At 38.3% G+C, this 22,979-nt stretch overlaps 2 protein-coding genes across 3 annotated transcripts; one reads left to right on the forward strand and one right to left on the reverse strand.

The window, feature by feature from the left end:
• Positions 1 to 588: 588 nt before the first annotated feature.
• On the forward strand, positions 589 to 13,215 carry usp44 (ubiquitin specific peptidase 44). Of its 2 annotated transcripts, none has more exons than XM_014474618.2 (6): positions 589 to 673; positions 3,491 to 5,199; positions 6,572 to 6,770; positions 7,669 to 7,777; positions 7,876 to 8,081; positions 11,981 to 13,215. In XM_014474618.2, exons 2-6 carry the CDS (start codon positions 3,661 to 3,663, stop codon positions 12,103 to 12,105), a joined length of 2,178 nt encoding a protein of 725 aa, XP_014330104.1. In that variant the 5' UTR covers positions 589 to 673; positions 3,491 to 3,660; the 3' UTR covers positions 12,106 to 13,215. The 2 variants fall into 2 exon arrangements, with proteins under 2 accessions (XP_014330104.1, XP_023206072.1); XM_023350304.1 differs by having other exon boundaries at positions 7,672 to 7,777.
• A 1,433-nt stretch (positions 13,216 to 14,648) lies between these two features.
• metap2 (methionyl aminopeptidase 2) lies at positions 14,649 to 22,346 on the reverse strand. Its single transcript, XM_023350591.1, has 11 exons — positions 22,165 to 22,346; positions 20,182 to 20,277; positions 20,034 to 20,096; positions 19,834 to 19,936; positions 19,584 to 19,745; positions 18,582 to 18,763; positions 18,392 to 18,486; positions 18,219 to 18,315; positions 16,781 to 16,884; positions 16,592 to 16,707; positions 14,649 to 15,536 (listed from the first exon to the last, which is right to left on the reverse strand). The coding sequence occupies exons 1-11, from the start codon at positions 22,319 to 22,321 to the stop codon at positions 15,284 to 15,286; spliced, it is 1,428 nt and encodes a 475-aa protein (XP_023206359.1). The 5' UTR covers positions 22,322 to 22,346; the 3' UTR covers positions 14,649 to 15,283.
• Between the last annotated feature and the right edge of the window lie 633 nt (positions 22,347 to 22,979).

The raw sequence follows: 22,979 nt of genomic DNA on the forward strand, positions 1-22,979 counted from the left end.
TCAAAATCCAGCCTGTGGATTGAATTGTAAACCTTATGTTCTTTACTTCTAGCTGAAGGTCCAGTTTTTCAGTTTCATGCCAAACAAAATTGGAGCTTGGCAGGTAAAAATGTCTGGTTTAACAGAAAACTAGTCAAAACTAAAAACGATATTACATTTGTTTTACAGACTTGCTTAACTCACTGTTTGACGCAATTCAAAATTACTGCAACAGCTCCCTCTAGCGATTAAAGTTGGTCATCTGTTGTGTCAGTAAGGTAGTGTGATTTTGATAAGCATATATTAAATGTAGAGTAATATACACGCTATAGAGGATGTATAACACCTATCTAACTGTGGTGATATTATTCTCTTTTGTAAATGATTCCTCTGCAATTATTTCATAAAAATAATCATTTTAATAAATCCAAATTTGGTGTTTAATAAATTCATCAAGATACGTAAGAATATTTTGAAGCTGTCAAACTGAAGAAAGCAAATGAAAAAGTGAATGTGACGCACAAGTTTGGTTGTAAATGATAACTAAATAGTAATAAACTACCCGCAACAATATAAACAACAACAAAAACGTCACGTCTCGTGGACGCGCTCGAACTAACACCACGCGACAGGGATTGACAAGATGGCGAACATTTTAGAAACAGAGGAGTAACAACCGTGAAGGGGAGCCTCGGTAAGCTGCGTCCTTCTAAAATAACGACTTGTCTTGTTCATGAGAGCTGTGTTTGATCATAATCTGGGAGTTGGTGGAAAGTCCCGACGGACGCAGTGAAAGGCGGGCCGATAAACGCGTGAACTAGTTAGGATATCAGCCCGGCATGCTAATGCTAGTTAGCATGCTAGGTTAAAATTAGCAGCTCACTAATCTCTTAATCACAAATCTGAGATCAGGAATAATATGCACCGGAAACTGTGAATGAACTCTAATTTAAGTTTAAATTGCTCGACGGTGTTGTTCCTCGTGTTTGATGAGTCGCTGGGTTTATATTTTGTTTTATAAACCTCAGAGATCTCGGGTTAGCCGAAGCTAGCTGGCTCAAGTTAGCAACTGGGGATGTACCACTTTTTGAAATATTAGCATAATAAAACAGAAGGCATTCTCATACTGATGTGAAATGAATTGTTGTTTCTTTTACCGTTTAATGGTTGTCTTCAGTTTGGGCGTATTTATTATGCATTTATGCAACAATGAAGCTTCATGTTCAGACCAGGCAACCACAAGGACAACCCTGGTAAAGCGCGCTAACTCGCTAAGAAATCCTGGCTGGCTCCCTGAACAATCACGACTCTTAATGCTAAATTACACCACTCTTATTTTAACATATTAAGTGAATGTTCTTTTGCAGCTATAAGTGGATACGTCTTAAGAAAAGTCAAATATATTATATTACTGTATAATCCTTGATATTTACGGTTTATAAAACAAATAAACACGCCCACTCCTGCACTATAAAAAGGTAAACAAGCGCAATTATCGACTCGAGTCCATGAACAACGTTTAGCTTTTATGATCGGTGATTTGCATATAAACTTTTTAGTACGTAAAGTTTGCAAAAGTTTAAAGAGCTGTCTGTCAAAAAAAAAAAAAAAATCCTCTGAAGGAGAATTAACACCAGAATATTATGAGTTAATAAACATGTAATAGACTTATTCAGACCAAACAGCACGTTTGTTACTGTAGATCAAAACGTGCTGATTGTCTCATTTCTTTATTTGAAGTTGAAGAGTTTTGTAGTTTTAATAAGGCAGAAAGAATGCGGTTTAATTTAGTTATTCCAATGCAGTCGTAGCGTGTTGACTTCCTGATCTAGTCGGAACAACGGTTGAGTGAGTCACACACTGTCCATAAATGAAGAAATTGCTTTTCCTTGAGGGATTTATGCAGGAGAGTAACAGTACAAAGGACAGATGATTATACCTTGGTGTGGAAATTTCAACATCCTCATTATAACCATAAATGATGTCAGGCTTTTACTGAGTGATGCCAATTTCAGATTATTTTTTTTATGCCTAACGTTGGTGGTCTGAGTAAAATTGGTGGTCTGAGTATTTTTATTGGTTGTAGTTTTGAATCCAAAAGAAGAAGAGATTTACTCAAATGTATTTCCGGAATGATTGTTTAATTACATTTAAAAGTGGTTTGAAACTAACACGACATGTGTTTATTATCTACAACTAAAACATCCATATTAGCTCATAACAGGAAGTGCTAATCCATGCCTCTCTAATGCTGTTTGTGTCTCTGGGCTCAGTGAGTTTGTGTTTCTGTTACTATTTTTAGAAAAGGTTTAGGTTGATGTTTCACATCCAAGTTTAACTGGCTATTTTAGGCCTGGGTTGGTTTTTAAATTCTAAAATATACAAGATTATTTTCCATCAGCCAGGAATCTTTTATCATAGAATGTTATTTTTTCTTAATTTAAAGGATTACTTTAAAACACAAGTCGTTAATTTTTTTGCGCTGACCTTTATCTTCATAGAGTTAATGAAGCACAGACTGTCTAACTGTTGCTGCACACTGCTGGTCAGGTGGCTAAAAGAAGAGCTAATATCCCTTTTTTTCTCTCTTTTTACAAGGCCAAATTGGTGGTCTGGAAATTTTTTTGTTTCTTTATTTTGGGAAGAATAATAAAAATGTTTCATCTACTCTGCAGTAAGTTTTTGAACGCTACTACTACATTTAGCAGATGTACTACTGCACCAATCAATTTTTATTTTCAGTTTTTAAATGAAAGAAATAGTAAATTAGGGCTGAAATTATTTTAGTTATTAATTAATCTATAGATTATACTGATGATTAATTTGAAGATTTTTCATTTAAGTTTTGTTACACAGCATTAGAAATACATGAAAAGGTTCAAATAAACAATTTGTCTTTTAAATAAGAAATACCTTTTATTGCCTACATTTTTTTGTGTACTCTAAATCAGCAGTGACTAATCAATAAAGTGTAGGGCTGATCTGTTGACAATTTTTTGGATTAACTGATTAATAATTGGATAGCAAAAGGTTCTTAATTAGAGATTTTATTACACAGAATCTGGACCAGCCAAAGATAAAACTGCAAAATAGGAAGTTTTAAGTAGAACATATTTAAAGACAAAGGGATATTTTATCTTAAGTACAAAATGTTTATATTTTTGTACAGTTTTGACTTAATTACTGCTCTGAATGTGTTCTTTCAGTAAATGACAGCTTGAGTCTGTAAACACATATAATGATTAATGGATTACAAAAGTAGCTGACAGATACTTCAATAATCAGTTATTCAGAGGAGTCATTTCAGCTCTATGTTAAATGGTTGGCTAAATGGCTCTACAGTAGAATTTTGTCAATGTTTTCTAAACTGTTTGAAAGCACAAAGTAAACTCTTATTTACTGAAAAGTTGGTTTATTTTTTAAATGTAATGTTAGAATTTGTTTGCCGCCTGTCAGTTTAGAGTTGATAAAACCTTCAGTACAGACTAGATACAGCTTTTTTCTCTTCCAGAAACCACAGCCATGTCCTGGGATGTTCCCATTTCTCCGCTCACTGTGGTTACCATGGTAATATGAGGCTAGTTTGAAAGAGACACACGCACTCTCTGCCTCGTACGCGAACCCGCAGTCAGGCGTTGACTGTCGCAGGCAGAGTGCTCAGCCGGCCGGCAGGCCTGTGTGATGGACAGGTGTAAACACGTGGGGCGGCTGCGCCTGGCCCCAGACCACTCCATCCTCAACCCCCAGAAGTGGCACTGCGTGGACTGCAACACCACCGAGTCTATTTGGGCCTGCCTGGGCTGCGCGCATGTGGCGTGCGGCCGCTACATCGAGGAGCATGCTCTTCAGCACTTCCAGCAGCAGCGCCACCCGCTGGCGATGGAGGTTAACGAGCTGTATGTGTTTTGCTACTTGTGTGATGACTACGTGCTGAACGATAACGCTACTGGGGATCTGAAGCTACTCCGCAGCACCCTCAGCGCCATCCAGAGCCAGCGCTATGAAGTCACAACGCGCAGCGGGCGAACCCTGCGCTCGGCTAGCTTCGGATCGGACGCGCTCATACCATGCGGCGCCAGCGAGCTGCAGCTGAGAGACGAGGACCGAATGTTTACCGCCCTCTGGCATCGCCGCCGGGCCCTCATCGGACGCATCTTCCGCCTCTGGTTTGGTTTAACCGATTGTGGGAAGAGAAGAGAGGAAGAGGAGAGGAGGAGGGAGGTAGAGGAGGAGCAGAAACGGGAGGCCAGGGAGAGGCGGCGTGCTCTGAAACGGCAGCTGCAGGAGGTACTGGAGAACGTTCCGATCAGAAAGAGCCGTCGTCTGCGTCGGAAGAGCCAGAGAGTCGTGGATGCGACAATCGTGCCGACTGTTCAAAAAGATCGCAAGAAGAGAAAAAGGCAAACGGTCTCATCTCGTTCTCGCAGGTCACGGACTCGAAGTCCTTCTGCTGCTGCGCCTAAGAAAGTGAGTCGGACGAAAAAGTCCCCTCCATGTCCCAAATCCCACAGACGTTCCTCTAACCCCAAATCTAAGCCCAGAACTACACCATCCTTGTCCCGCGGAGCCCAGACGCCAGTCCGCCGCCGGCAGAGGAGCAAGCAGGAAGGCTCGCCTTTCAAACGGCGTCCCACCGTTACTCCTGGCGTGACGGGTCTGAGGAATCTGGGGAACACCTGCTACATGAACTCCATCCTGCAGGTTTTAAGCCATCTGCACGTTTTCAGGGAGTGCTTTCTCCGACTGGACCTGACCCAGGCGCTGGAGCTGCTGGCGTCTGCCGTCCACGGCCAGCTGACGGTGAAAACCACAACGCAGTTCCCCCTGTCTCAGAGAAAGGGGCTCCAGTCGACGTCGGGGCTGAGCGGCGGGGCGTCGCGCGGCCGCAGCATGGAGCTAATCCAACCCAAAGAGCCCAGCTCCAAGCACATCTCCCTCTGCCACGAGCTGCACACCCTGTTCCAGGTCATGTGGTCCGGCAAGTGGGCGCTGGTCTCGCCTTTTGCCATGTTGCACTCGGTGTGGCAGCTGATCCCCGCGTTCAGGGGCTACGCCCAGCAGGATGCGCAGGAGTTCCTGTGCGAACTGCTGGACAAGGTGCAGCAGGAGCTGGAGAGCACCGGAAAGCACACCAACACAGCCGGAGTCCCACAGAAACGCCTCATCAAGCAGGTTCTGAGCGTCGTCAACACCATCTTCCACGGCCAGCTTCTCAGCCAGGTATGAGACACACACACACACACAACATACACCTTTAACCCTGTTGTCCAGCTTCTGCTCTAAGCTTCACAGATGCATTTAGTGACTGAGGCTGCAGCCTGAAGTGACCCAAATAAATTTTTTTTTGCCATAAAGTGACCTGCGTCTGATTGTTTTATGACAGTTTGAGCAACACAGATTGGATTTTTTCGAATGTGACCAGAGTTAAGTGTTGCATAAAAACATCTTGGGGTGCAGTACGTCAAAATGCGTCAACACCACAAATCTAATATGTAATTTAAAAAACAAGCACTTGACAGAGTTTGGCTACATCAAGGCTCACTGCAGAAAAAACAAAGTCATCCGGAGCGATTAGACAACAGGTAAAGAAATTGTCAACACTCACCCGGAAGAGCATCATGGTGAGAAAGCTAAACAAATAACCCAAAAAATTATTTAAGTTAACGAGCTAGCGCTGTAAGACGCTGGTTTCGCTCTCGCTGTTGGACCGCTGCTATGCGCTACAGACGTAGCACCGCTCAACCTCCATCCGGCAGTGAACTTTCACACCGAACGTCTGCTTAATCTGCAGCATGTAACTTAAACAAAAACATTATTTTACATAATTAAAACTTTCGCTAAAACAGATCATCTCTGGAGAAAAAAAAAATCAATCTCCTCAGGCTCCTCACTGTGTCCTGCAGCATTACTCAGCTCAGTCAGAAACAGCCAAGCAGAGCCCGCATTAATCAGCTAGCCAATCAGAGACAGCATTAATCAGCTAGCCATGCTCTCAGGAAACTTTGATTTAGTAACTCGGGATTGTTTATTTTGATGCAACCTGCATTTGACTTGGAATGAATGTTTTCTTTTTTTGTTGACATTATTTGATATATGCAGTGTTGAGATTTATTTGACTCATATAATTTATGGTACAGAGAATCTTACTGTTAAATATTGTTTTGTTGATTTCAGGTTTTTCAGTTGTCCTGTTGACTGAATAGCTGCTGCAAGTACTTTACATGTTTTATGTCTAAATTAGGTCAATTTATAGCCAGATAATTTTTCCATTTTGCCAGATCACATAGTAGCATTCATACCTAAAGCGAAAAATTAACAGCCAATCCAGATGATGGGCCCTCATGGGTGATCAGCAAAAAACCTGATCGGAGCATCCCTAATAAATACTTTTGCAGGGCTCTGTAGAGGATGTGTATGTGGAAGAAGATGAGCAATGCCTCCTTGTAGCATGGGCACACACTGAGACACCTGCTCTAGCTGGACAGAAGGCCAAGTGTCTTCAGCTACTCTCTACTCTGACTGCTCACCGTAACCCCGACTCAGACTGCATGACAAAGAGGGAAGCTCCACTCATCCCGACTCATCTATGCAGGTGACGTGCCTGGCCTGCAGCCATCGCTCCAACACTGTGGAGCCTTTCTGGGATTTGTCTCTGGAGTTCCCCGAGCGTTACCATAGAAACAGCAGGGAGTCGGCCACGCAGGCGCCGTGCCACCTGACCGAGATGCTGGCCAAGTTTACAGAAACAGAAGCGCTGGAGGGAAACATTTATGCTTGCGATCAGTGCAACGGTGAGTGAGTGCAACACTCTGAGCCGCCTCGCTTTTAAAACATTTACACCTGATACTTTATTTTATTTAATGGGGACCTACTGTGCAACATTTTTTTACTTCCATTTGGGTCTCTACTGCTTCTGGAAAAAACCCAAGTGCTTAAAAAAACCCTCAGCTGGTAAAACCAAGCTGGTTTTACCAGCTGATTGGTACCGCACATACCGCACATACAGCGGTATGTGCTGTACAATGGCCGCTGTAAAAGACTAGCTGCCCAACGTTCACAAACTACATGTTGCATTCTTGTTGCTTGTGAAGGAGGCTGTACTTCTGCTTTTCAAAGATGTAAAGTTATATAAATTCTAGGGGTATTTTAGTAATCAATTATTCTATCGATTATGTTGATGATCAAAAGAAGTTTTTGGCAGAGCATATCTAGAGACTAAAAAGGTTTTTGTTTTCATCTTAAATGCAAAATGTTTAATTTTTTTTTACAGCTTTGACTTGATTGCTTTGTCTTAATTCTTTCAGCAAATGCCATTTTTTGGAGTGTGTACTCCAGTTAATTAATTGATTACTAAACTAGTCGACTAATATTTTAATAATCGATTAATCCGATCAATTGTTTCAGCTGTTTCAATAATTGCATATCTGTTTGCAGCCATTTTCACGTGTGAGTGTAAACATTGAGTTTGGGGGCTTGGCCAGCAGCAGCTTATCAGGATTTAAAGTGACAGAGGCCCTGAAACTGCTCATTCTGAAAGAAGCTCAAAAAAGGCAGAACTGACAAGACTAAAATTTAATTTTCTAAGAGCGATGTTTTGTATAGACCTCTCCGAACCTGTTTCTAAGCTAAATGCTCTGTATTAAAAGCATTTAGTGTAATAGAAGTTTATATTTTACCTTCCTCTCGCAGCAGCCCGACGACGCACATGCTCCAAAACAGTCATCTTGACCGAAGCAAAGAAACAGCTGATGGTCTTTAAACTGCCTCAGGTCCTCAGGCTCCACCTCAAACGCTTCAGGTGAGATCATGCTTCAAGTTAGCATGCTAATTAGCCGCACAGATTTGGTAAAACGGCAGCAGGTTTCAGCTGGTTGACTCACTGTGTCTGATGGTCAGGTGGTCCGGGCGGAACCACCGGGAGAAGATCGGAGTCCACGTCAGCTTCGACCAGCTCCTCAACATGGAGTCCTACTGCAGCCCCAGCGCCGCGGGGTCTCCGCGCCCCAAGCACTTCCTCTACGAGCTCTCTGCTGTCGTGATGCATCATGGGAAGGGATTTGGGTCAGGCCACTACACTGCCTACTGCTACAACACAGAAGGAGGTGAGGGGGAAAAAGCTGAAATTATTAGAATGAACAAAAAAGAAATACAGTTTGTATCGGTCATGACATAAAAAATAAATCAGGTATCCTTAAGGGCACATCTATTCAGTCTAATTCTATGCTTTGTTCGCTGAACAACTTCATGCTAGAATTTCTAATTTATCTTTCTGCTCCATTTGAAAGAAAGTTTTACAGTTTGTTTTGACATGTTTGACCAAGGTAGTCAGCTTATTGCTTTTATCAGTTTGTTGATTATTTACTTTCCATTGGCTGTTATACTCCTAATTGTACTGATTGAGCAAATTGTTGTTTTTACATGTTTGACAAAACTTTTGAAGCCATTGGTGTATTTAAGTGAGCTGTACTGGTGCAGAGTTATCAAATACATTTGTAATTCAGTACATTTATGTTTAAAAATATGTTTTAAGTTAATCCAGAACTTTTTTTTGTATCAGATCCATCAATATTAAACCTCAGAGAGTAAAAAAAGTGGATCGGTGCATCCATAGTTCTGGTCCTGCATGGATTAAACCTGATTTGTATCACCAGAGTTGGGTTGTAACCAGGGTGGAAATTACTACCTGCCACTGGCCAAATGCGGGTAAAAGTATGAAGTGGCGTGTAAATTGGAGCAACACTTGTGGCAGGTTGACAATTTGAACAGAAAAAAAAAGCTGCATTCAGTTTCAACTTCTGTCCAGGGAAGGAGTGGCTGACTGAACTACAGACTGATGTACATACTGTATGTGGGATGGAACCAGGCTGTCATAATTTAACAAAAAAAATATATCAAATCTAAATTTTAACAACCACGGCAGCACATTGATTGATTTCATTGATGGACATTGGGCTTATCCAATGAAATCCCTCAGTCCTCCTTGGCCCGCCCCTCTCCACCGAGGTTATAAATAGAGCCATTTCAGCTAATCGGTCAGAAAAACTACAACAACTAAAGCTAAAAAGTGCGTAAGTCTATTCAGAAAAATGTGTCAAGCTAACCGATATGTTAATTACCACGTCACAAAAGTATTACTACTGTAAAGGCGGGGAGGGAGAGAAGCTAATGTGGGAGGGAAGTAAATGGGGGATATAAAACACAGTAGGTAAAATACAATAGTTTCCTGGAAAAAACGGAAGACTGGACAGGTATGGGGATAACACAGGAATGATGAGGGCATGTGGAATGAATAATGATCACGTTTTGAGATGTTTTTAGTAATAAGAATAATTGTGAATTTCAATAGAAAACGTAGGAACAACAAATAGCTGTTAGAAAACAGCTATTGATACCATTTTAAAAAATTTTAAAAATTACTTAAGACATCTTCAGTAAATATTGTCTGGGGGAGTTGTAGCCAAAATGTGGAAATGTTCAACATGGAAAATGATTGCAAAAATGTTTGGGTTGTGTAGTTAAATTTGCTGTTAGCAATTACTACAAGTGAACTTATTGCACTACACCTCTGTTAAGGTATCCATGCTTTATGTTAAATTAGTTTGTATGTGTACATATGTATGGCAAACGTATTGTCAGTAAATTAGTTTTCATAGAGCTAAGAGTAAATCATGTATTTTATGTCATTTGATTGTACTGGTGGGATTTGTAATTGAAAGAAGAAGAAAAAAACAGTGGCTGGTGAAAAATTTTTAATTTCCACCCCTGGATGTAACTAATTACATTTACTTGAGTGATATCGTTATGAAGTATCACGACTCTTAAATGAGTAAAAATTTTGAATACTCTACTATGAACAACTTGACTGGATGAAAATATTTTACCAAAAATGCATCAGTTGCAAATCTACATTTTATGTTAAAGTGAGACTTCTTGTTTTGTTGTTCTCATGTTATTTTTTATCTGCTGTCGAGCCTCTTGTGCCATTTAATGATCAAGTGAATGTACCACTATGCATTACTACTGGAAGTATGCTATCCTGTTTTAACATAACCTACTATAGGCACGAGTTACATACGTTTTATATTGAAAAAAAAATTTAAAAGTGCTTCTTCTGCTTTAATTTTTTGTAATTGTGATATTTGTATGCATCACTGTTTTCATTTTAGGTTTAAATATTCCAGAATTTGTGCATAATTTTATATTTTTAGTCCATCTGGTGACATAAAATAACACGAGTAGCCTTTTTACACCTTTTTCACTCTTACTCGGGTAATTTCATGGATGGCTACTTTTTACTTTTACTTGAGTAAAAATATGGTGAAGTAGTGCGTCAATGACTGTTTTTTTTAGTCAGCCATAGTTATTGATTAATGAGTCAATCTACAGTTAGTTAATCTTATAGCTCGATTAACAATTAATTAATAAGCGGTCATGTTACTAAAACCAGAATTTTTTTTCTGTAGCAGTAACACGAAGGGCTCATTTTTTCATAATATGCTGACTTAAAAAACATTACATTTTAACATTATTTTTGTTTTATCTGTATTAAATACTCATTGAATTTTCTTGAATGATCAAACTTAGACATGTTATTAAAACAAAACAGGTATTACAGCCGATTAAAAAAATAAAAGATGAAAAGACTAAAATAAGTTAAATACGAGCAGATATTCGTACAGTTTGTAATTACTCGAACGAATGTCAAAACCCCGCTCCATGAAGTATATTAACTCACGACAACCCTCAAAATCATGTTTTTCTTAATTTTTCTGCGTTATCTCCTTCGCTTTTCCGTCTTCACATCCTCACCTTCGTAGCAGATCATTATTTTCTGTTGAGAAGTAGACTGCTCCGTCATGTAGCTCGGCTAAATGAGCCCTATTAAGGTGAAATTTAAAGAACTTGTCGACTATTTATATTTCAAAATAACTTCAGAAGTGTTTATATTTCTAAACAGAACCGCATAAAGTGCGTTTTACATGCCGCACCTGACTCTATTAGGACCGTTTCTTTTTTTTTTTAACGTTCTTATATGGCCGCCATCTTTGTTTCTGTATGAACGGCTCCGTTTAAGGATGACCAACGGCGCCCTCTGCTGGATGGCGGCCAAACTACAACACTAAAAGAAAGTCCAACGGACGTGACTAGTTAATAGACTGGAACTAATTCTAATCAAAGTAACTATTTATTGACAATTAATTGTAATTTGAATTCTCTGAGCCAAAAAGTATAACTCTTATCAGTTTTTTTCTACATTCAAACATATTTACATAGGAAATGGATCATGACTGGAAGAACATCTGTTGTTCATCTGATATGGATCAGTGTTGACACAGACCAGCAATGTTGTAAAATATATAATACATAGCTTTGTTGATACGCATTTCCCAAATAAAGTGAATCATCCCTTTTTTTCTGTAAATAAAACCCGTTTTCTTTTATTATGCTAGCAATAAAGTATCTCCTCACTACTGAGTTTGATCAAAAATTTAATTTCATGCTACACTCCAGCCCCGTGACTTAATCTCTGAACACAGATAGATTAACGATCCATGATTAACCTACGGTACTTTCTATTACTGTGTCTGCCAAGTGCCTGAATAAAATGAGTGTAAAAGAACATGAGGTTTAAATTTTTTATTTATTTTTTTAAATCACTAAAAACTTCAACCCACCTAAGAATGCAGACCTCAAATCAAAAACATTTGACAACATAAAACGTTCACGATAAAATCCTATCAGGATTTTAATATAAGAGGGGAAAGTGTAAATAAAACAGCAGGCATATCATAACTTGTACATTTTTATCAAACTTCAGATGTTGCCTATATTCTTGTAGCAAGTTTTTCCTTGTTTTGGGGTTTTATATAACCGACTTGATTAAATTTCTCTCTTTATTCTGAACTCGACTGTTCAACAAATAACTGTTTTATTGTATAAAAAGTAATTACATTGTTTTGATGGAAAAAGTAAATTTTTGTTCTAATCTTCTCTTTTCCAGGCTTCTGGGTTCACTGTAATGACTCTAAACTGAATGTGTGCTCAGTGGACGAGGTTTGTCGGGCTCAGGCCTACATCCTCTTCTACACACAGCGAGTAACTCAGGACAAAGACCGGCCACTATAGAATCAGGACCTCTCTCCTGAACTTTGACCTCCACTGTATCCCGACCCAACCTGTCGCTCCTTTTCCAGTATTTCTTCTAAAACCTGGGATCATGGGACTTTTTTTTTTTTTTTGTCTGTATTTCTAAGTTAGGAAAAATAAGAGGAAGGACTCCTTTTGTAAAAACCCAGTTCTGCTTTGTGAACTTGTTGTAAATGGTGTTTATATATGTAGGTATTTTAAAAGAAAATGCTGATGTGATTTATGTAAATTTGTATTTTATTAAGAAGAGAGTATCAGCCAAGGTTTGTCTCCGGCAGGGAGAGTTCTCATCTGCCCGCTTGTTGATTGTAAATGTTTGTCTGTTTAGCAGCTGAAATGTTTCTCAGTCACTTTAGATTGTTGAAGTGGATGTAGGTTAACATGTCAGTCACTCAAGATGGCATTCGGGTCATTTTCCTGCCAGAAATGCACTAGTTTATACAGTTTTTAACTTCTTTTTGTACTCAAATTACGGTTGTTTAAAAAAAAATATGGAAACCTACAGGACAGGAAGTTTGGGTTTGAATAAATATTCAACATGGTGGAAACTTTCCCAAGGGATGATCTGTAGCATTGTGCTGCCACCCTTCTGCTCCAGAATGTAACTGCTTTAACAGAAACATCCCCAAGCAGACAATAATAGAAAAAGTGCCCTTTTGTCTCAAAGTATTTTTATAGTTCTTATCAATTCAGCAGAAGTATTTTTATAGTTCTTATCAATTCAGCAGCACTGTGATCCATAAAAACCAGCATTTAGTCTATGAATGTATTTTTTATACAATCTTCAGTGGTTTTACGAACTCGACCATCAAATGTTAAATTTTTTTATGATCCATTGTTCAACACCAGCATCTGTTTTTATAAAGATTTTACTGTATGAATCTGTTCATTAGAGAAGAATCACAGCACACTTGGTTTTCCTTTCACTGTTGAATGGTCGGTTTCTGGCATTTTGGTTACTACTTCACGGTGTGTTTGTGTGTGTGTGTAAATTTTATGGAAGTTATGCTATGCAAATTGTTACCTCAATTTTTATGTCTAGAAAAAATTACCTCAATAAATGAGATTATTTTTTCATTTTTCTACAAAGATGGGAGTTTTTGTCTTTTTTAAAATATGGTATCTGACCACTTTAAACAAAGTCAATATTTGATTATTACTTTATTTAAAAAAAGTTTATCAACAGGTTAGAGCATGTCCAATTTAAGAAAAATTTAGGACTTCCTAATTCCACCTTACATAAAATTTTAGAAAAAAAAATACAAATACAGGGGTTGGTTGGGAGATCATGCTAGCAAAAACTGACATTTTGGGGTTTCTTGTCAGCGGCTTTGTGTATTTCTTATTTTTGTAATACTGTGTATGTCTTTCTTTGCACATAATGTGCCTTACATTATATGGTTGGCAACAAAATTGGGCCAATTGGCGATATATTTCTACTTATGATAGATGTAAAAAGTTAACTAGCTAGCAGCAGTTTATTAGCAGCTAGCTAGCTGTAGATTTAACCGCCTGGAGCAATCAAGATGTCTGCTCGCCCCCGCCAGAAAAAATAGATAAAATAGTCCTGATACAACAAAATTTAGGTTCTGTGATTAACATGTCATGCTAACCTGCATTTTTTTTAAATGAATTTGAGACATTTGATTATAAATATATAGCCTATATATATATATATATATATATATATATATATTTTTTTTTTTTTTACTAATGCCGTTTCGTTTCAAGTAGCCAATCGAAAAATTAAATTGTCTGGTGCTTACGTACAATAAAATACAAATAGTAATTTACCAGCTAAAGATGCTGGACTTTTGCCTTGCCAACATTTAATTTCCGTATTTTTTAGATTTAATTTAGTGTGTTTTTATGTTGTCCCACCAAATGACCGTTGGAGTTAGGAAACCACTGGTAAAGAGGTAAAGACTACGGACGACTGATTTACGTTTTTAACTTATTCTAAACTTAAAAAATTTTAAGTAAATACTAATTGACATTCAATTGTATATTTATGTGTTTTATTATAATGGAACAAAACAATAAAAATATAGAAATATTTAGGGCTGAAACGATTTATCAGATTCAACTAATTTGGTAAGCAATTAATCGTTAACTGGAATTTACACTCAAAAAGGCAATTTGAACATACTCAGAGCAGTAACTAATCCAAAACTTTCAAAATATGTATGAACATTCTGTGTTTAAGATAAAAATAAATAAAACTTGTATGTAAATGTTTCATATAGAAATATGTGACGGTTTTAGCTTACATATTGGATAAAATTAGCTAAAAAAAATAAAACAAAAACTTTAGTAACCAGCTTTTGCTATGTAATTATTAACCAGTTAACCATATGTTGACGCTAGCAGTATTATTTAGCTACAGATGCATCCTTTGCTACAAATTATCAAGTGTTCAATAAAATGTTTATTCAACAGAGTAGTCAGACTAGATCTAAATATTAAAAAGTTAGAAGAATTTGTCAAATATCTCTTTTTTATAAACATTAAAAACAACAAGCAATGAGCAAAAATTATTTTAATCAATCTTTTTTTTCTTACAAAAACATTTCCAAGGAGAGTTCCAAATGAAGCATCTTAACTGGGAGCATACAGTCTCTGCTGCTGCTTTTCTACGATATTTTACAGAGACTGGAGGGTCAGAGTGCAGATTTCCCTCCTGTAGCGACAGAAGCCGGACACACAGCTGCAGGGATGTGGCGTCTGAATGAAGATGGCATCTATTACTACAGCAACCTGCGCTTAAATGTGCAGTAAAGTCTGTATGCAGTGATTTCCCATCATGCATTGAGCTGAATACTTCGTAAAATCATCTGCATCTTCGTTGATTATGGAACTAAGGTCTCAGAGTGGAGTCGTTAGACCTGACAGGGAGGTTCTGGGTTTGCGTTTCTCTTAATACTGGGGGTCGCACCGAGTTCGCTGGCAGCTGCAACACGTTTCTAAACAAGGTCCAAAGTTTGCTGTTGAGTTTTATCTCTCCTTGGAAGCTGAGGAGTGCATTGTAGGCGGCCTACAACAACATTTCTCATAGTTTTAATGACTCTTCTGAATAAAACGGCTCTGTTCTGCTGTTTCTCAATCAGTGTCTGGAGGAGCGGTGAGGGGGCGCCGGGTGGAAAGGTCGGGTCAGGGGTCAGTAGTCGTCTCCTCGGCTCACCACCTCCTTGCAGGTGGGCCGGAGCAGGATGGTGTGCTCGAACTGAGCCGTGTAGCAGCCCTTGGTGTCGCAGAGCGGGGGGTAGGGGTCCACAATGCCCAGGTCGCACAGGTTCTTCAGTGCCATCAGGTACTTGCTCTCGCCCAGGCGGTCCAACCAGCGGCGGCAGAACGCCAGCGTGCCAAAGTTCTCGTTGATCACGTTCAGCAGGTGCTTCGCTCGCGGCAGCCTGGAGGGAAAAGAAGAGCAGCAGGATTTAACTCTAACTTTCACACAATACCTATGTTGTGTTCATTCACAAATTTTAATGTGTTTATAGAGATTTTATTTGATAGATTGATCAAAATTTTAAAAAGGGGGTTTTCTGGGCAATCTTTAAAAAGCCTGACCTTCTGATTCCAATTTTGGCCAATACCAATTTTTTTTTTGTCTGAAATGTCGTTAAATGTAGCAAGAAAGACGCTCCCAAAGTTAAGGAAATTTGCGCTGATGAATCGATTCAACCGTAACAAAAAGTTGTGTCATTATCAAGTGAACCAAAAATAAACATCTGAAGAATAGGATGCACATTCATATTCAACTAGTGATTATTTTAGTTATCGATTAGTCAGATTTTAAAATTGGGTATATTCTGCAGATTTTACATTTAATACTCTTTCATACAATATTAGAAATACATTAAAACATGCAAATTAATAACTCAATTTCTGTTTTAAATAGGAAAATAAACATTTTATTGTCTAAAACGCAACAACAGCATTCCTTTAGTGAACATCGGATCATTTGTAGTTAAGGAAAATATTTCTAATAACAGCAGGTGAGAATCTCAGCTCTTTCTGCTTGACTTATCAATACATTAAAGGGCTAATCCCATTATTAATTTGGGTTAATTGATTAATAATTACAAAACAGAGTTTAATAAGAGATTCATTTTAAATTTAATTTAATTTTTGAGGACATATTTACAAAGATTTTTAATTTTTACATAGAAACTTATATTTTTTTAATACAGTTTTGGATTAATTGCTGATCTTCTTTCAGCAGATTTTCTTTTTTAAGTTTGTCCAATTACTAAATCAGCTGATTATTCCAATAATTATGATTACGATTCACATAAAATGTCAACTTCAAAGTTGTCGTGACAAAATGTGGAAAACTTTTGGATTCAGTAAACTTCAGCTGGACAGTTTTGACAGAATATTTTCTGTCTTCAGTCAACAAGAATAAAGTGAAATGGGATCGAAATCTTCTCTGAACTGAGCGGCGAATGCGGCGCGGCCTCACCTGATTGGAACATGGCCGACGTCAAAGTTCTTCATGTAGTGGGAGCACTCCATGTCGTCGTGGACGACGCCTTTCCCCGTGCTGCCGAACGTCTCGATGGCGTAAACCTCTCCCTCCTAAACACAGAAAACACACTCAGCACAGACCGACATCCCAGTTCAACCATTAAAACCAGTAAACACCACCCACCTCCATCCTGGTGGCTTCGCCTCCCTTAACGATGGGAACCGTCTTCCCAGCATGTATCCTGTACTGGCCGATGGAGTGACCGTTCAGGTTTCTGATTGGCTTCACTGAAGAAATAAATAAAACCAATAAGAACATAAAAAACTTTTCCGTATTTTTATGCTATTAGAAGCATCTTAAATCCATTTCTATCAATATTTCAGCTGCTTCCAGTCGGTGTGAATCTAAATATTTACAGGAACATGAGATGATTTTCTACAACTTTACGTCTCTTATATTCCTTTATTGTTGTTGCTGTGTGGTGCAACATGTTTGTTACACTTAATAAACATTTATTAGCTTTAAGGAAGCATATCTTGGACCTGGAGCGGGGTGAAAGATCTATTTTATTTTGATAATATTATGACTAATCCAGTTTTTGAAAATTTCTTTTCCACCAATGAACTCCTTGTGCTTCCAAATTTCAGAGTGATGGCCGCCATCGTGTTTAACAAGTGTTTTATTTATTTGGACTTTGATTTTAGGTCATATTAAGGTGAAGCGAAAGTTTTTTTTACAATAAAGTCATAATGTTTCGATAATACAGTCGTAGTAGCAATAAAAATAAGAATAAAGTGATACGGCAATAAAGTCAAAATGCACAAAAAAAAGTCATAATATTAGGCGAATGTAGTTGCAATTTTAAGAGAACTCCAAAATGAAACAGAACAATGAACTATCCAAGCTTTTTTCTTCTTCAAACAACTTTTTTTCCTCAAAATTTAAAGATGTTCTAATAAAATAGTGTCTAAAAATATAATAAAATAAAATGTGACTATAAATATTATTTTTTATTTATTTATTTTTAAATCAACTCTCGTTGCAGCTTCAGAAATAAATGGATTTTAGTTAAACTGGTTGATCTGGTATTATAGAGCTAAAATGAGAGTATGGACTGGGTTTGTTCGTTATTATAGGTGGATTTTATTATTATTATTTTATTTTTCTCATTGGTGGTTTCAATACATTTGTATATTTTTAATAAAAACCTTTCAGTAAATATACTAACCAGTAAAATCAGAAATTGTATCTGGTATGAAAAAGAAAAACTCATTCATTTCTAATCAGAGGGTTTCCTCCAGTGTAATATAAGCCTGGCGGGCCACCAGGCTTATTTGTGCCCCCACCAGGCTAACCACTGCTTATTTATTTAAGTTTTTAAAAAATGTTTGGATTTTTTAAGACTTAATATTCAGTGTTCAGGTATTAATCTTCCAATAACACATGGTTATCAAGTGATATTTTAGAATTTCCTGTCAACTTTAAACATTTCTTCACTCAAAAACACGACGGGCCGCTGGATGAATGACTCCCCAAGCGCCCAACCACCGGGCTTAGCAAGTTTAGCAACCTTGCTAATCCGCTATTCGGACGTTGTTATAAAACCAGGTCTAATAAACACCTTGGTATGTTTTCCCGTCGAGCTCCACCTCGTAGGACTCCATCACCTCCTGAATCGCCTCGCCGACGTCACACAGACGCACATCGATGCCGGCGTTCTGCAACAGACAAACAGCAGCGCGTCAGCTGCAGGTTCCTTACAGATCAAACATGGCCGACGTGTTTGAGTCCTACTTTGATTCCAGTGTTGGTGGCGTCCTGCACGGCCTCCAGCAGCTTGTCGTACTTTGGGTTAAACGTGACGGTGAAGGCACAGTCAATGATTCTCCCTGCAGGAAACACAGGAAGCGAGGAGAATGGCGGAAAATTTAGAGATCTGATGTTTGAGCTGTTGTCGGAGAGCGAAGCTGAAGCAGCGTTTTACCGTTGATGTGCGTGCCGAAGTCGATCTTGCAGACGTCGTCGTACTGCAGGACGGTGGCGTCTCCCGCGTTGGGGGTGTAGTGGGCTGCACAGTGGTTGAGGGAGCAGCCGGTGGGGAAGGCCAGCCCGGCGTTCAGCCCGTTCTCCTTTATCAGCTTACGGGAGCAATCCTCCAGGCGCTCGCTGGACGGAGGAGCAAAACATTAAAACCGGGAAGGAAAACGTCCAAACAAAAGAGGCTTGACCGGCTAAAAACCACAAATAGAACTGAGTGATGAATCAGTTTTATTTATTTATTAACTTTGAAGTCTTAATTTGTGGAAAATTTAGATAATTTCACACCAATACTCTTCTTAGTTCAGACTTTTTAACTTTAATATAAAAATAATGTGTAGGAAGTCCATAATTGATTAGTTTATTGATTCTTCAATCCAGTTGGGGAAAAACTTAATTTCTGAAGTTATTGTATTAGAAAGACTGAGAAATTGTGTGAATGGGAATCCAATGCTTTTAAAAAATGGGTATTAGTTCTGGATTGTCTCAAAATTAAAAGGCCAGAGTCCAGCAGGGTCCACTGCACTGAAAACCTCCTGGTTTTTCCACCAAATACTGATTTCTGAACTCTTCTTGATGAAAACATTAGTATTCTTGTTTCTAAGTTAATATGAATTTGTTTCCTTTGCTTCATTTGAGGTCTGAGATCACTGCATCTTTTTCGTTATTTTGACCATTTCTCATTTTCTGCTAATAAATACTAAATTATTGCTTGGAATTTCAGAGACATTTTGTCAGTAGTTCATAGAATAAAAGAACAATGTTCATTTTCCTCAAACTTAAACCTATAAAAAGAAGTAAAATCAGAGAAACTGATAATTTTAAGTGGTCTCTTAATTTTTTCCAGAGGGGTTCATCTCTAATAATTATAAAATAAAGTAATGTGTAGGCATTTAGAAAATAACCGTTTTATTAAACAAGTGTGTGTCTGAGATGTGAGCCACCTCACCAGATCTCTATCATGGTGAGTCCGGGTTTCAGGAAGCTGCGGACATGTTTCCGAACTTGTCTGTGGGCCTCGGCCGCCTGCCGGAAGTCGTTCCACACTTCCTCGTTGGCTTTGTCCATCACCCGCCTCTCCTCCATGGTCATACGCCACGTCGCACTCCGACTGGGAAACCACAACATGGGTTAGCACCGACAACCTCGGAGAACCAAATGATGTTCACCGAAAATAAAGAGACAGCAAAAACACTCACCCGTCCTGACAGACGGGATATTCGCACTCCTGTCCGATGGGAAACACGCCGCTTGGGTACAACTCACAGATGGGAACAGACGGAGGATCCGTTTGAGCTTTGGCTGAAAAGTTTACCAAAAAATAAACAAATAAATAAAAAACAATGCATGACTTTATCTTAGAATTTGAATCTTCAAAAAAAAAAAATTGTCCTCTTACATCCTTTCTTCTTCTTTTTCTTCTTCTTCTTTTTCCCTGCTGCGTTTTCGCCGTCGTCTCCATCTGAACAAACAAACAGCCGTTAAACCGACACGTTGAGACGTTAAAGTAACCGAATAACAAACTGCTGATTTGTTTAAATATTTACCCTCCTCGCCTTCTTCGTCCTTCTCCTTGTCCTCGATCGCCTGCTTCTCCAGCTGCTTAGTCACTTCCACCACGCCGTCCGCCTCAGGCTCCAAAGCTGCAGCAGGGAAACAGGTGGAGATGATTCAGCTACTGCAGTATTTACCAGTGCTTTTTCACAGTTAAAAGAACGACTACTAAACGTTCTTTGGACAATATCTAGTTTATAATTGACATTTTTTATCTCTTAAGGAAGGTATTAAATTTCATAATTTGCACATTGTTGAATAAAATGAGGAAAGAAAGACTTGTTTTGTTTTCTTTACGGCTAAAAAGCATAAACTAATTATTTCTGTGTACCGTTAAATTAAAATGTTAAACTTTAAACTACATCACACGGTGCATTTTTGTAAAATAAGCAACAAACAAATAAAGTCCACATTTAGGTGATATGGACTACAACTTTTAAATAATTAAAATATAAAACAAGTTATTAAAGTTTATTTGAAGTGAAAAAATATGTACAATACTTTGCCTACACAAACACTTTATTCAACAATAATAATAATTATAATAATAATAATAATAATTAGATATGCAAAATATAAGTTGTAATCATTAGAGTTGGCTTTTAATTTTTTGTAACAAACAAAAGTGAAATATAATGCAAAGTTTGGTTTGAGAGCGGCTGAGACAATCTGATTAATTTATTATTTAATTTGCTGATTACTGATGACACATTCTCCTGTTTTCTTACCTAATAACTACATTCAAAAGAGAATTACGAAACAGGAAAACTTGGCAGAGTTTCAACGCCATCGGTAAGCAGCAGCCAAAAGGTGGGATCGGATAACAGGAAGGAGTTTTACAAATATTCTGAAACACTAATTTTATGCAATTTATACTTAAAGACGTGTTTCTTGTTCTGAAGCGTTTGCTGAGGCCTGACAAAGTCCAATATACTCTGCTGTAAAACACGCATGGCTAAAAGACGGGAAACGTCAAGTTCCGCCCGTTAGCTGCGGTGTTTCCGGTTTCCCTTTCAAAATAAACGCCCGTAGATGTATAGGTTTTTTTAAGACTATAAAACTGGGTGCCTGAAAAGCTTATGCAAGCTAAATTGAGTTTTACTTGTTTTGCTAGAAAAGCTGTCGGATTTTGTCAACGCTGACTTTAACTTACCGGAAGTAAGGAGATTCACTTATTTCTGAAGGAAAGTTTTAGTAACTAAAAATTGCCATGTTAAACAACAATGGCAATCCATTAGAGGGCAAGTTCAACCTTTAAAGTAACACAAATAGTTAAAAAATGTAACTAGTTAATCCTAAGCTACGTCATTCTACGTAACATTGGCTTTATTGAAGCCTTTTTAAAAAAAAATTTTGTCAATTAAACCGAAGAGCACGAGAATAGGCTTTAAAAACAAGACTATAAAAACAGAACTGTCGTACATTGAATACATTTGTTGAAAACAAACCTGGGGAAACTGAAAGGTTCTCATTTTGGTTTGTTACATTTAAAAACAATAACACTGAATTCATCCAATTTGGAAATGTTTCACCCACTTCAGATATCATAACCAGTATTTTTAAAGTGAGTGGAATAACGCAGCACAAGTTTAATAGTTTTTATTAACTGACATCTTTTAGTTTACCTGTTTTTAAAGCAACATATAATCTACTTTCTCACAGGCTGAAGACTAAAGAAACTGCAGCTGGCTTAGCGTTTCACAGCTGTAATTAACGTAGAAAGTTTGCTATCATTAGCGATCCGCTATAACTCAAAACTTCAAGGTAAATATTTCAAACTCACTCTAAAACAAGTATGCAATGTAAGAGTAGTAAATATAAGTGTGTGTGCATTTATGTCATGTACATTATAGGGCTACATTTAAACATTTCCGACTCCGACGCGGCTAACCCTGGCTAGTTTGACGCAGCTTTAACTAAGCTAATGTTAGCTTCGTTAGCCTGTTAGCACAACAGCAGCCACAGAAAACCCTCACCTGTCGTTGCAGACTTGCTCTTTTTCTTCTTTTTCTTCTTCTTTTTTGCTGCCTCGTCCACTGGGTCGGCCTCTTCCCGGACCTCGGCGTCCCCGTTCAGCTCCCTATCGTGGACAGGCTTCTGGTTCACTATCTGCTCCGCCACAACGTCCGCCATGATCGCAGGCGCTGCTGGAAAAGGAAGCAGGAGGGAAGTGTTGCTGCGTTCACGGACACTCGTTAATCAATCAATCAAATTTTATTTGTATAGCACATTTCAGCAGCAAGGCATTTCAAAGCGCTTTACATCATTACAAACACAGAAACACAATGCAATATAGAATCAAGTTCCATCAATAAATTTGTAATTGATTACATTTCAAATACAATCCTAAACAGGTGGGTTTTTAGTTGAGATTTAAAAGAAGTCAATGTTTCAGCTGTTTTACAGTTTTCTGGAAGTTTGTTCCAAATTTGTGGTGCATAGATGCTGAAAGCTGCTTCTCCTCGTTTGGTTCTTGTTCTGGGGATGCAGAGCAGACCAGAACCGGAAGACCTGAGAGGTCTGGAAGGTTGATACAATAACAGCAGATCTTTAATGTATTGTGGTGCTAAGCCGTTCAGTGATTTGTAAACTAACAAGAGTATTTTAAAGTTTATTCTTTGAGCTACAGGGAGCCAGTGGAGGGACTTTAAAACTGGTGTTATGTGCTCTATCTTCCTGGTTTTAGTGAGAACGCGAGCAGCAGCATTCTGGATCAGCTGCAGCTGTTTGATTGATTTGTTGGACAGACCTGTGAAGACGCTGTTGCAATAATCAATACGACTGAAGATGA

Source organism: Xiphophorus maculatus, chromosome 17, assembly GCF_002775205.1.
Source record: "Xiphophorus maculatus strain JP 163 A chromosome 17, X_maculatus-5.0-male, whole genome shotgun sequence".
Taxonomy (NCBI): domain Eukaryota; kingdom Metazoa; phylum Chordata; class Actinopteri; order Cyprinodontiformes; family Poeciliidae; genus Xiphophorus; species Xiphophorus maculatus.

Excerpts from the sequence above, each read along its gene's own strand:
- metap2 (XM_023350591.1), bottom strand. The coding sequence starts at position 22,321 with ATGGCGGACGTTGTGGCGGAGCAGATAGTGAACCAGAAGCCTGTCCAC. Across the intron at positions 19,746-19,833 it reads TATCCCGTCTGTCAGGACGG|TCGGAGTGCGACGTGGCGTA; the intron begins GTGAGTGTTTTT and ends GTGGTTTCCCAG. Across the intron at positions 16,885-18,218 it reads CGACGGGAAAACATACCAAG|TGAAGCCAATCAGAAACCTG; the intron begins GTGTTTATTAGA and ends TTATTTCTTCAG.
- usp44 (XM_014474618.2), top strand. The coding sequence starts at position 3,661 with ATGGACAGGTGTAAACACGTGGGGCGGCTGCGCCTGGCCCCAGACCAC. Across the intron at positions 6,771-7,668 it reads TGCTTGCGATCAGTGCAACG|CAGCCCGACGACGCACATGC; the intron begins GTGAGTGAGTGC and ends TTCCTCTCGCAG. Across the intron at positions 8,082-11,980 it reads CTGCTACAACACAGAAGGAG|GCTTCTGGGTTCACTGTAAT; the intron begins GTGAGGGGGAAA and ends TCTCTTTTCCAG.